Source organism: Tupaia chinensis, unplaced genomic scaffold (genome assembly GCF_000334495.1).
Source record: "Tupaia chinensis unplaced genomic scaffold, TupChi_1.0 Scaffold139767_1, whole genome shotgun sequence".
Taxonomy (NCBI): Eukaryota; Metazoa; Chordata; class Mammalia; order Scandentia; family Tupaiidae; genus Tupaia; species Tupaia belangeri.
Window position 1 is genome coordinate 1,097,775 of NW_006199647.1, and position 13,269 is coordinate 1,111,043.

Below are 13,269 nucleotides of genomic sequence, written 5' to 3' on the forward strand. Positions count from 1 at the left end.
GCCGGGAAGCAATTACCCCGCACGTGGCTCCGCGCCAACGCAGAGTTGCTGACTGGCGTTCTCTGGATGTAGGCTTGGGTGGTATTTTTTATTTTCTCGTTTTTCGTTAACTTTCCTTCCTGATCTGGTTATAAATGATTTATCATTTGTGTAATAAACATCATATATGTGAAAAAAAACTTAGGAAATGGAAGCATTTACACTGAAAGGAGAACAGGGTCATTCGGACAGACAGAATAGTGTAAGACCTGCGCTGACCAGAGCCTGGCGCTCACTGACCAGGTGCAGTCACAGAGACGGGCTTTTTCCTTTGTTCAGGTTTCGCCGTCAGGTATGAACACTCACCAGAGACAGTGAGAGGAAGAGGGGGACTCTCCACGACGGAGATGCCCGCGCCTCAGTGCCCTCTCTCTGTTCTCCTCCTGGGACTTTGGGCACGCGTGCACTTGTGCCTGGCTTGGTTTTCACGCTGCTGGGTCCAGGACTTGAAGCATGGCCCTGTGGGGGTCCCGCACCTCAGCCACCGAGCCGCTTCCCAGCCTCAACAGAGGCATTTTATGATGTGTACGAGGGAACTTCAGAATGACCATGGGAAGATGGAATTGAAGTATGAATTTATTGGGACCAGCAGATGACGTAATGGTTATGGCACTGGACTCTGACGTAGTTAACTGCAGTTCAAGTCCTAGACCTGGCAGCTTGAGACACACTGGCACGTGTGTATGCGTGCCTAAAGTCTCAAGCGGAGAATGGAGGAGCAGAGACTGCAGCACGGCCATCCCCCCGGGAGGCGATTTCTTGCTTTCTATCTGTCTTTCTGGCAAACACACACTCCTTATAGCAAAAATCTCTCTCTAAAAAAAAGTGGTTTATTTTGGTGCAAAATTTGAAATCCATCCATAGTTTTTGTTATGTGCATTTTCTTTTTTTTAAAATAATTACTTCATTCAGCATCATTTAGTATTGTTATTTTTGAGAGAGAGAGGAAGACAGAGAGGGAAAGCGAGTGAACAAACCTCCAGGCCTGGAATTTGAACCACGGTCGACCATGTGGGAGTCCAGCACCTTAACCACCATGCCACCTGCCGGCCTCCGTTATGAGTATTTTCTAAGAATCTTCTGGAGACCTCGGTACCTCTCTCTTGTGGCTGTTTCTTGTGTGTAGTAAGCACGCCCAAACCGACGCTGTCCTCCTGGCCGGGTCACTTCTCCCACGCCTGGGGCCTTGATCTTACTGCCACCTCACGGTTGGTGACAATTGCCGAACGTGGCTCAGGACGGCGCCAGGTTCTGCTGCCGCGTCTCCGCGTAGCCCGCACGGGAACGCTGCGTGGCCGGAGCGCAGCCGCGTGTGGTCCCGGGTGCGGCTCCTGCTGCAGCTTCCCCGTTCTGTCCTAGCAACTGCCCGTGATCACGTCCAGCACCATCGTGCGGTGCCGGTCCTGCCGCACCTACATCAACCCGTTCGTGTCGTTTGTGGACCAGCGCCGCTGGAAGTGCAACCTCTGCTACAGGGTCAACGACGGTGAGCGTGCGCCTCGGAGGGCGGGGGCCTCTGCTTTGTCAGCACCTGGGCTCCGCCTCAGGGCCTTCGAAGCAGCTCTCACGCCATTGTTAGCGGCGGGTGTGCAGGCCGGGGCGGGGCCCCCTGGCTGGCCCTCGGGTTACAGTGAGGACAGAGTGGACACACGGCGAACAGACGTGGCCCTGCAGGTCGTGTGTGCACACCAGCTCTGCTGCTCCCGGCGGCTGAGGGCTGTGTTTGCTTCATTTGACTCAGGCACACCGCAGCCCATGGGAGTGGACGCAGCGTGTGTGGACGCCACATGACGTCTGCTGGCCCCTCTGCACTCCTGAGGTCCCCCGTTGTAATTGTGTTCACATGTGGGTTTCTCTGGCAGCTTTCCAAGTCTCGTGATACAGCAAATAGACCCCAAGCTGAAGAAGCGACATTACTGTGTCCTGGTCTCTTCCCCAATTTCAGAAAATGTGGTTCTATTCTCCTGATCTGGTCCTTTCTTTTTTAAGAGATTTTTGCTATCAGGCACATGCGTTCACTGGAGAGACAGAGAGACAGAAATTGAGAAGTCACCCACCGGGGGGATGGCCAACTGCAATCCCTTCTCTTGGGATCTTGGGCATGCACGCACATGTGCCCGGTGTGAGTTATAAGTCGCTGGGTCCGGGACTCCAACCGTGGCTGGATATATGGGAGTCTAACAACCTAACTATTAGGCCAATCTGCTGGTCCCACCAGGCGTGAGCTTCAAGCCACTGGGTCTGGGACTTGAACTGCAGTCGACTCCGTGGGCTTCCAGCGACGTAGCCATTACGCCCTCCGCTGGCCCCTGCTCTGGTTCTTAAGGAGAGCCTAGCAGACTGGGCCGCAGGCACAGCGTGGGGACATGCGGAGGCGAGGCCCTGTTGAGGCAGGTGCGTGTCGCAGTCCCATGCCCTGCTGACTGCGCTGGCTTCCTGTCTCCCATCAGTTCCCGAGGAGTTCATGTACAACCCCCTCACCCGATCTTACGGAGAGCCTCACAAGCGGCCTGAGGTTCAGAATTCGACCGTGGAGTTCATCGCGTCTTCAGATTACATGGTAACTGCCCCGTCCAGTCGGTCGTGGCACGGGTGGCTGGTCCTTTGTAAGCTGTGGCTACGTGAGAGCTTGTCCGAAGTGAGGCGTGTGCAGCGCTGACCTTCCCGTGGTTTTCCCTCCTCGCAGCTCCGTCCTCCTCAGCCCGCCGTGTACCTGTTCGTCCTGGACGTGTCTCACAACGCGGTGGAAGCCGGGTATTTGACAGTTCTGTGCCAGTCTCTGCTGGAAAACCTAGACAAGTAAGAGCTCGTTACTCCCCGTGTGTGGGTAAGGGCTGACCCAGTGTTCGCCGGCAGCGTGTGGCCGTGTCTGCGGTGCACCACGGACCCTGCTGTCTCGGCCGTGGTTTGGGATTTTGTGCCTGAATCCCCGCTCGTAAAGGTTCCCTGTTTTTCAGGAATCTGGGTCTCCTCTGACAACTCCCTGGGCTCACCCTCGCTGCCCACAGGGGTGCAGACAGCTGGGCCAGGCCCACATGTGGGGTGGGTCCTGGCGCACTGGGGGGGAGCAAAGCAGCCCACGGCTGGGCCCACCCGAGGGAAGGAAGGCAAGTGTGTTGACACCTCCCACGCGTGTCCTCGCAGCCCGAGTCGCATGGCTGATGTGAGCCCACCTCCCAATCGCGGAGACTGGGGAGAAGAGAGTAGGGTCGCTCGGGGGATAAAGAGGGAGCCTCTGACATTCTGGCAGCCAGGGTGAATCCAGAACACGTCACATCAGTGAGACAAGCCAGGCCCAGGAAGATGCCGCCCGCCCTCCGTCCCGTGTGCGGTCTGAGGAGTGGCGCTCGTAGGAGAGAGTGGCTGTCACCACAGCTTTGGGGGAGGGGGAGGACGTCGTTCAAAAGGTGCAAAGTTTTGGTTAAGTAGGAAGAATAAGTTCTTAAAACTGTTCCCGCTAAGCTGCGTGTGCATGTAACCCCAGCTACCCAGGAGGCTGAGGCAGGGCGCTGGGGAGCTCAAAGCCAGGCTGAGCAAGGGAGCAAGACTCTCCGGAAGAAGTCAGATTACAGCAGAGAGAAAGGCGTTTTGGGAAGTAGATAAAACCAACAGTCACGCCTTTTCGGAAACATCTCTGGGAGAGGGGGGTTGATTGCCTTGCAGTTCCGGTTCAACCCCTGCCCAGGGCCGGGAGGTCAGGCGTCTCCACTCTCACTCACAGCCTTAGGGGTCTCACGGGGGCGAAGGTTAGTCTGGGGAAGCGTGGATCTTGATCAGTATTGGTAACTCCGCGCAGGCTGTTCTCTGCACGACCCAGCGCAGGCAGGGTCGAGGTGCCCGTCGGTCTCACAGCAGTGATGGCGCCCGGGCTGCGGTCCACCTCTGCTCGGCATCTTCCGCTGCGGCGGGTGCTGTGAAGACGTTGCTGAAGCCATGGATGACATGGCCTTGTTGGTGCGGCTGTGTAGTGTACTTCTGTGAGGCGCGGCACCGTGCAGTGCCAGGAAAACTTGACAGCCATGACATGGGGATTAATTGCCATTGACTTGCCACCGAATTTTGAAAACACAGTTTGAGCAGAACCTTTCTAAAAGACTGATGATAGACAAAACATTTCAATGTGTATAAATGGCATTTTTGGTTAAAATTTTACACGTTAAAATCTGATTTGTATTATATTCCGTCTTTTCTTAAAAAGTACTCATTTGCCCGTCTGCCTCTAAGTGCTTGAGCGACACATCGTACCGTAACGCTGGGACTGGGATATAAGCAGGTTTCACTTGAGATACTTCCGAGGAGGGTGGAGGAGGACCCCGCATGGCTGTCCCGAGAACCCCCTTTAGTCTGGGTCTATTGTTGGCTGCCGACGGAGGGGAGGTAGCTGCAGTTAGAGCTCCAGACCAGCCTCAGTGTCCTGAGCAGGGGTCCCCTTCTGGCCCTCCATTGAGGAGTAGTTCCGGCAGGGTCGGTCTCGTGCCCCTGGAAGAGTGGACGAGTGGTTCTCCTCTGGCCCAGCTGCCTGCCTTCCTGCGACGGTGTGTCGCCGAGCACTGAGCTCAGGGCTGTCACCTCTCCTCAGGCTCCCGGGGGACTCACGTACGCGCATCGGCCTCGTGACGTTCGACAGCACCATCCACTTCTACAACCTGCAGGAGGGCCTGTCGCAGCCGCAGATGCTGGTGGTGTCCGACGTGGACGGTAGGCAGCCGGGGCATTCAGCCGCGTTGTGTCATGTGTTCTCAGGGTGACTTGCACGCTACAGATCTGTTTTAGAGTAATCGTTTTCGTAAAGGCTTTTTACACGCGTGTGTTGCACACGTGTGTGCGTGTGCACCTGCAGAGCACGTGGGCTCATTACAACAGTATCATAGCGCACCACCCTGGGGGCCTGTCCAGAAGTGGGATTTTCTACTTTATTATTTTGATGTGCTTTGTTGATTAGAATGTGCTTTCCCGTAGACGTTTTTCTGCCTACGCCGGATAGTTTACTTGTGAATCTGTATGAAAGCAAAGAGGTGAGTGATTGATTTTGCTATTTCAACTAAAAGTTCTTCTAGAATGTTTACGTGTGTTTACTCGGCCCACTAACATGGCCCAACATCAACAACACGTCTGTCGCGCCCTCAGTTTGCGTCCCCAGAAATGCAGTGCCCTGGGTGACGCTCCGGAATGTCTGACACAGACGCTGCCCTCACCGCCCCGGTAACCCCTCCCTTAACCTTTGTTTCCAGCTCATCAAAGACTTACTGACTGCGCTACCAAGCATGTTCACCAACACGAGGGAGACCCACAGTGCCCTGGGCCCTGCGCTGCAGGCCGCCTTCAAGCTGATGTCCCCGACAGGGGGCCGCGTGTCCGTGTTCCAGACGCAGCTGCCTTCTCTGGGAGCAGGACTCCTGCAGTCCAGGGAGGACCCCAACCAGAGGTCAAGCACAAAGGTGCGTCCCTGTCAAGGTGGCTTCTCCACCCCTGTCGACCGTCACTGTTTGTCCATCGTCCTGCGTTTCCTGCTTCACTCATAAGAGAAAACCAGTAAGGAAGCAGGACTCAAATCACCTTTGTGGTGCAGTGTCTGCAAGACCTCGGGCCGCGGGAGTCGGTCCATCCAGCTCTCCCTGATGGACGAGACAGGCAGGTCGCCCTAAAGGCTCAGAAACCGTTTCACGGCAGAGGCGCAGCTTGCTTTTCTGACTGCAGTGCTCTTTTCTGTGAACAAGTAAAACGTACTAAATGTGAGCTATTGTAATTAACATGCGGGGCCGGCAGGTGGCATGGTAGTTAAGGGCACTGGACTCCCACATGGCCAACCGCAGTTCAAGTCCCAGACCTGGTGGCTTGCTTTCTCACTTTCTCTCTCTTTTGCTGTGTCCCTTTCTGGGAGAATTAAAATAAGTAAACAAGTAAATAAAGTTAAAATAATTCTTTTCTAAAAATAGAAAGAATTATTTCATTGTATTTATTTATTAGATCATTGGAAAAGTCATGACATATTTTTACATAGAAAAATACATACATAATGTATGTTTATAAACTATGCATGTATATACTATACACACACACACACACACACACACGTGCACATACAACTTTTTTTTTAAGGTTTTGTCATAGGGCATGAGTGCTTGCCAGAGAGACAGAGCAAGACAGTGAAAGGGAAGGTGAGAAAACAACCCCCAGGGGAGATGACCAGGCCTCAGTCCCTTCTCCTCCATTCTCCTCTTAGGATTTTGGACACTCGAGCACATGTACCTGGCCTGATTTTTAAGCTGCCGGGTCTAGGGTTTGAACCATGAAGTTGGCCACATGGGATTCAGCACCTTAACCTCCACCCCTCCTGCTGCTATGTTTTTAACTGCATTTTTTCATTGGAGAGTGTATTTAAATTTTCTGTGAGTTCTCTTAAACTTAAAATATATATATATATCTTTTAGTAAATGTGAAAATGCTCAATTTAAGGGAACCAGCAGTCAGCGTATTGGCTATGTCGCTGGATTCCCACGTAATCGACCGCGGTTCGCGTACCGGACCCGGTGGCTTAAAACTCACGCCGGGCGTGTGTGCGTGCGTGCCCAAGATCCCACGAGGAGAATGGAGGAGAAGGGATTGCGGCGTGACCATCCCCCCTGGGGGATGATTTCTCGCTTTCTGTCTCTATGTCTCTCTCTCTCTGTCTGGCGAGCGCACGCGCCCTATGGCGAAAATCTCTCCCAAAAAAAAAAAAATGCTCCATTTAATTAATTGCCACCAACCATTGACAAGTTAAATTGAATCGATGATGTTAGCTGTGAAAAACGAGAGGCCAGCAGGTGGTGTGAGATCGCGTCTCTGGACGCCCACGTAGTTGACTATGGTTCAAGTCCGGAACCTGCTGGCTCAGAACTCAGGCTGGGCACGTGTGCCCAAAACCCCAAGGGAATAGAGAAGGGATTGTAGGGTGGCCATCTCCTTGGGGGCGATCTCTCACTTTCTGTCTCTCTGGTGAGTGCAGGTGCCCTATAGCAAAAATCTAAAAAAAGAAAAAGAAAAATTAATACGATGCTGAATGCTAAGATTTTACGTGAAGATGGGGGGGGCACGCTCTTAACCCTTTATTTTAAATAAGAAATGAACATTTAAAAATAACGATTTATTTAATTTTATTTATTCATTCATTTATTTTAATTTGACCAGAGAAAGACACACAGAAGGAGTGAAAGCAAGCTGCAAGGTCCAGGACTTGGCCTGTGGTCGGGCACGTGGGAACGTCCAGCGCCTTAACCACCACGCCACCCGCTGGCCCTGGGACATTCACTCTTGTGTTGGGATGAGTTCTGTCTCCCCTCACCTTGTATTTGAGAGAGCGCCCTTGTAAACAGAGTAGAAACTAAAGCGTTTCAGGGACCAGCAGTTCGCATAATGGTTATGTCACTGGACTCCCATGTAGTTGACTGCAGTTTGAGGCCTGAATCCATCACACCGGGTGCGTGTGCGTGTGTGCCCAAGATCCCGAGAGGAGAATGGAGGAGAAGGGACTGTGGCGTGGCCATCCCCCCTCGGGGGTGATTTCTCGCTTTCTGTCTCTGTCTCTCTCTGTCTGTCTGGCGAGCGCACGTGCCCTATAGCAAAAACCTCTCCAGAAAAGAAGTTAAACTAAAGCGTTTGAATAGTGCTGAATGTGCAGCTCTGTGTTTAGTCTTCCTTACCATAAATCCCTAGCACTGCAGTTAGCAGGTTGCCTCTAGCCATGGTTAAATAGTGTTGCAGTATTTTGCTGGAGAAAATGGATACCCTGTTTTGTATTTTGTACAAGTTGTGTTTTTAAAGTGCTTTTGAGAAGGAAGCTACTTCTAAAATGAGTTGGGGCAGTGTTTGTTACTGATTTGGGAGCACAGCTGGCCCCAGGCCCGCCCGCCAGCCGCAGTAGCAGTAACTCACGCTGTTGGAGCTCTGCTCCCGCTCTGTACTCCGTTCTTTGAGGCCATTTGTTTTCTCATTTGACTTTCAAAAACATTCTTTATCTGCCGCCAGGGACTCGGAAGTCGATTGTCTGTCCGGGTTTGCGTATAGCAAAGATCTCTCTCAGACAAACAAAGCAGGGAGAGACGTAAAAGCCTGTGCCCTTCAAGGCTCAGCACTTACTTACGCTCCTCCACCAGGTGGTGCAGCACCTAGGCCCCGCGACTGACTTCTACAAGAAGCTCGCTCTAGACTGCTCGGGGCAGCAGACGGCCGTGGACTTGTTCCTGCTCCTGCGGAGCTCGCAGTACGCCGACCTCGCCTCTCTAGGTAAGGGGTGCTGCTGTGTTCACGTGGCCCCTCTCACTCTGAGCATTTACACCCGTGCTCCTCGGCGCGCCCATGCGGGGTTGGTAATAGCTGTGAGGATTTTCAGTATCTGTAAAGCACACTGCAGGCATGAAACACCCTGGTGTTTATGTAACGGGCCTGCCTTTCCACTCTGCGATCGGCCTTCCTGTGTGCTGTGCTATGAGCACGCCCTGGTGTTTATGTAACGGGCCTGCTTTTCCACTCTGCGATCGGCCTTCCCGTGTGCTGTGCTATGAGCGCGTCTGCTTTCAGATTTGCGTGGCATCCCTAGTTTGCAGCCAGGTCCCCACTGGGGCTTAGACGCCTTCCCCGTAAGAGCACGCACTGCTGTGGAGCAGACCCTGTCCCACGCCGACGCTCTCTGCCTCCCCGCAGCCTGCATGTCTAAGTACTCTGCCGGCTGCGTCTATTACTACCCGTCCTTCCACTGCACCCACAACCCTGCCCAAGCGGAGAAGTTGCAGAAAGACCTGAAGCGCTATCTCACGAGGAAGATCGGGTTTGAAGCCGTGATGAGAATACGGTGCACAAAAGGTAGGCACGGTGGGCGCTGTAGGCCCCACGGGCCCAGAGTGCTGTGGTGCCCGCACAGCTCGGTGACCACTGCCAGTTCGACGTCCCTCCAGTGAGGGGCTAAGAGGGGTGTCGGTTTATTCAGGGAGAACCTGTGGGCACCCGTACTGGAGATCTCTGCTCAGGTTAGAGGAATAGGGACGCCCTTAAAGGAGAATTGCCGAAATAAAGCCCTTTGCCTCCATGGTCACCTGATGTACGTCTGCTTAGTGCTACGTGAGTTTCCTGGGCCGCGGGTCCCTCGCCGTCAGTCCCAGATGAGTCGGAGTGCAGCCCTCGTTGGGTTAGCGTTGTCCGGCCGTGTCAGACTTGCCGTCGTGAGAGACGGTGCTGGCAAGAGCGGGTTCAGTGCCCTGAGGCAGGCAGTCTCCGTGCCACCTGCACTGGTCCTCTTTGAACTGGTGTGTTAGCCCCTCTCGGTACGTCCGCTCTTGGTTCGAAATGAGAGGCACAGCTGGCTTCACTGGGCGGGGCTGTGGCTGCAGGTGCCGCTGCCCCGGTCCCTCCCCTTCCACGGCGTTTTCTGTCGCCAGGTCTCTCCATGCACACTTTCCACGGGAACTTCTTCGTACGGTCCACCGACCTGCTATCCCTCGCCAACATCAACCCAGATGCTGGGTTCGCAGTGCAGCTGTCAATCGAAGAGAGCCTGACGGACACCTCGTTGGTGTGCTTTCAGACAGCCCTTCTATACACGTCCAGCAGAGGTAGCGTGTGCAGGGTGGACCGAGCCACTGCGCGCCCCTCACGCGGCCGTCAGTGAGTGGGCAGGAGAGTGTGCCCGTGGGAGGTAGCGGGGTCTGCACTGGTCAGTGCACACGTGCTCTGTGGTTTGATTTCATTTTTCTTCCTAATTTCCAGAGGGCTTGTACATGTGAGAGAGAGAGGGAGAGAGGGAAAGCACTTCCCGTGGGCCATGACCATGCCGCAGTCCCGTCTTCCTCCTTGTGGGGTTTAGGACACTCACGCACGTGTGTTCGTCCAGTATGTCTCCCAAGCCAGGGGGGGCCGGGACTTGAGCTGCATACACCATGTGGGACCCAGCTCCCTTGACCACCAGGCATGGGGCCAGGCGGTGCTCCCTCCCTCCTACCCTGTTAGGACGGGGCACATAGGTCCTCGCACTGCACGTGGCTTTCAGCCTGCCAGGCCGGATTCAAAGCTGGTTCCCTTTACTGCTAGGCCACGGAGCTGGCCCTTCTTTGTTCTTTGTTTTTGTTTTGTTTTGTTTTTTTTAAGAATTATTTCGTTTAACTTTGTTTATTTACTTTTTTAAATTTGACCAGAGACAGAGTGAGAGCAAGTGAGCAAGAGAGAGAAAGTGAGAAAGCAAGCCACCAGGTCCGGGATGCCAACCGTGGTCGGCTGTGTGGGAGGTCCAGTGCCCTTAACCACCACGCCACCTGCTGGCCGCACTTCTTTGTTCTTAACTGACTTTTGAATCTTTAAATAATAAAAGCTTTTTTTTTCTTTGAGAAATTCTTGCTATAGGGCATGGGCACTCGCCAGAAAGACAGGAAGAGACAGAGAGACAGACAGTGAGGAATCACCCCCAGGGAGGATGGGCACGCACGCAATTGCGCCCAGCGTGTCTAAGCCACCGGGTCTGAGACTCAAACCTCAGTCGACCACATGGCAGAACGACATAGCCATTACGCCAGCTGCTGTCCCAGTAATAAGCTTTTTTATCTGTGTTAGGTGCATTTCTGGGGTCATGTGTCAGACTGACAACTTGTGTCGAGTACAGCTGTGCTGCTTTTTGCTTATCTCGTGCCCCATAAAAAACTGCAGACTGGGGCCAGCAGGTGGCATAGTGCTTAAGGTGCTGGGCTCCCCCATGTTCAAGCACAGTTCGAGTCCCGGACCTGGCGTTTTGGAACTCATGAAGGGCATGTGTGCATATGGGCCCAGAATCCGGAGAAGAGAATGGAGGGGAAAGCATATGAGGTGGCCATGCTCCCTCGTGATTTCTCACGTTCTCTGTGTCTGTGTCTCTCCGCCGAGCACACACCCCCTGTAGCAAAATCTCTTTAAAAACAAATTACAGGCTGACCTGTGGTGGGTGAGGGGCTGGATCCTACTTAAGGATGACTGCAGTTGAAGTCCTGGACTCAGCAACTTGAGAAACACACCGGGTGCGTGTGTGTCCAAAATGCCTAAAGGTGGGAGAAATGGAGAAGGGATGGCGACATGACCGTTCCCCAAGGGGGATGCCTTTTCGCTCTGTCCCCTAGCCCCACCGCCTCTCGCCTGTGAGCACACGTGACCTCTGGCAAAACTTGTAATGGCATAACAGCTTTCCCATGTTGTTGGACAGCTCACGTTTTTTGATATTTTACTGTGTTGGATACAATTTAGAATGAGTTACACGAAAATAAAAACTGGAGCCTGTATACGTTCACCTAGATATAAACAATAGCCTGTGTTCGTCATCTGCAGATTGCGAAAGTGCTCCATTGTCAAGAATCTCCGTCGTGAGACTGTTGTGCGTGTCAGCACTGTGCTGCTGACTTCACATGGCCAGGACGGTGACCGGGGTGAAAGTGCGACCTTTGTGCTGTGCTCTGTCTCAGTCTGACGCATTTCTCAGTGACACCGATTGGTTGTTTTGTCTAGGGGAGCGGAGAATCCGCGTGCACTCGCTCTGCCTGCCGGTGGTGAGCTCCCTGGCAGACGTGTATGCAGGAGTGGACGTGCAAGCCGCTGTCTGTCTGCTGGCGAACATGGGTGAGTGCACATGAAGGAACAGGTGAAACGCGTCCTTTCACCCAAGACTGACTTTTTCTTTTAGGTTTCTGATAAGGTGTGTTCATTCTCCAGAGACAGCCAGAGGCAGTGAAAGGGAAAGTGAGAAATCACCCCTCAGGGGGCGCGGCCAGGCCGCAATCCCTTCTCAGTTCTCCTCCTGGGATTGAGCACACACGCGCATGTGCCCAGAGTGAATTTCAGGCTTCCAGGTCTAGGGCTTGAACTGCAGCTGGCTGAGTAGGAGTCCAGCACCTTAACCACCATGCCACCTGCTGGCCCCAGATGCTTTTTTTTTTAACTGCCTTTTATTTCTTGCTATTCTTAGCTTAGAAATGTTTTATGGGATTCATGATTACTAAAGTGTGGTGAAAATTTAAATGTCCTTCCACTAATGAATGTGTGAGCACACCACGGCACGCCTACGGGAGGGAGTGCAGCTCCACGGGGCGGGAGGGCGAGCAGAGACACGATGCTGGAGGAAGAGGCCGCACTCGGACAGTCGCGCGCACAGAACCCCATCTTCATGGCATTTGGAAAGAGGGAAGTGACCAGGTAGAGGACAGGGTTGGGGGACGGTGGGCAGTGGACCCTGCCCCGAGGAGCAGCGGGCGTTGGCGTGCGGGACCGCCGAGTCCCTGTGGCAGTGCTAGCCATGCGTCTGACCCACGTGAAGCTGTGCTCTAAGAGGCGAGTTCTGTTACATGTGGGTTCAGAAAGTCGTCTGGGAACTGATACAGCACCGAGGGCTTTGTTTTTAATGAATGTGTCGTGTAGATGAGTTTAGAAAGAAAGGACCCTCGCTATTTTCCACATTTCTAGAGAAAGTGGTCATTACGACTCATTTGGGGCAAAATTATAATAGCATTTGCTAAATGATTCTGATTTTTAATGTATTTTATCATTGAGATTTTGAGTTAATTGTACCATAACTGATTGTTTTTCTATAATTACGTTTTTAGACTTGGGCTTATGTGTAGGTTCTCTCTATTCTAATAAAGTATTTCATAGAGGAAAATCAATGTCACATTAACCCTTGTGTCTGAGTGAAAACCTATGCTCGCTTCACCCTCTGGTTTATCGGGTGAGATGTTAGAGGCCCCAGGGCCGACGCTGGTCACAGACGCTGCACTGCCATGCGGGGAGCCGGCACTCGGCTCTGTGACCTCCTTCCACGTGCTGGAGGCCTCCAGGCTCTCTCGGAAATAGGCGGCAGCGCATTCTCGGGTGTCTGTGTTTCTGGATTTAGGGGATGAGTCACAGAAAAGTTTGAAAGAATTTAGACTTGCTGTGCTCATCAGATTTAGTTCAGAAAAGCTTGTGTGAGGAGTAGACCCTTAAAACGAGGGGCAGAGAAGGGCGCTTTGCACCCTGAGCGTGTACACGAGCACGCTTATTGCTCAAGCAGCGGGCATGGGTTTTATGCGGTGCCGCTGGGATTCGATGGCTAAGCTCCTTGTGGTTTCGGTTACCCCACAGCCGTGGACCGGTCGGTCTCCTCCAGCCTGTCAGACGCCAGAGACGCCCTAGTGAACGCCGTGGTGGACTCGCTGGCCGCCTACGGCGCCACCGTCTCCCGCATACAGCCCTCCACGCTGGTGGGGG

At 53.3% G+C, this 13,269-nt stretch overlaps 1 protein-coding gene across 1 annotated transcript in view; it reads left to right on the plus strand.

Annotated features, from left to right (window-relative positions):
- SEC24B (SEC24 homolog B, COPII component) overlaps positions 1–13,269 on the plus strand; it is a 70,405-nt gene that overhangs the window by 47,883 nt on the left and 9,253 nt on the right. The window contains exons 9-18 of the mRNA XM_014593145.1: positions 1,399–1,525; positions 2,490–2,599; positions 2,726–2,838; positions 4,619–4,737; positions 4,999–5,054; positions 5,271–5,477; positions 8,175–8,304; positions 8,722–8,880; positions 9,453–9,626; positions 11,536–11,646. Coding sequence (XP_014448631.1) covers positions 1,399–1,525; positions 2,490–2,599; positions 2,726–2,838; positions 4,619–4,737; positions 4,999–5,054; positions 5,271–5,477; positions 8,175–8,304; positions 8,722–8,880; positions 9,453–9,626; positions 11,536–11,646 — 1,306 coding nt within the window. The remainder of the gene's footprint in view (positions 1–1,398; positions 1,526–2,489; positions 2,600–2,725; positions 2,839–4,618; positions 4,738–4,998; positions 5,055–5,270; positions 5,478–8,174; positions 8,305–8,721; positions 8,881–9,452; positions 9,627–11,535; positions 11,647–13,269) is intronic.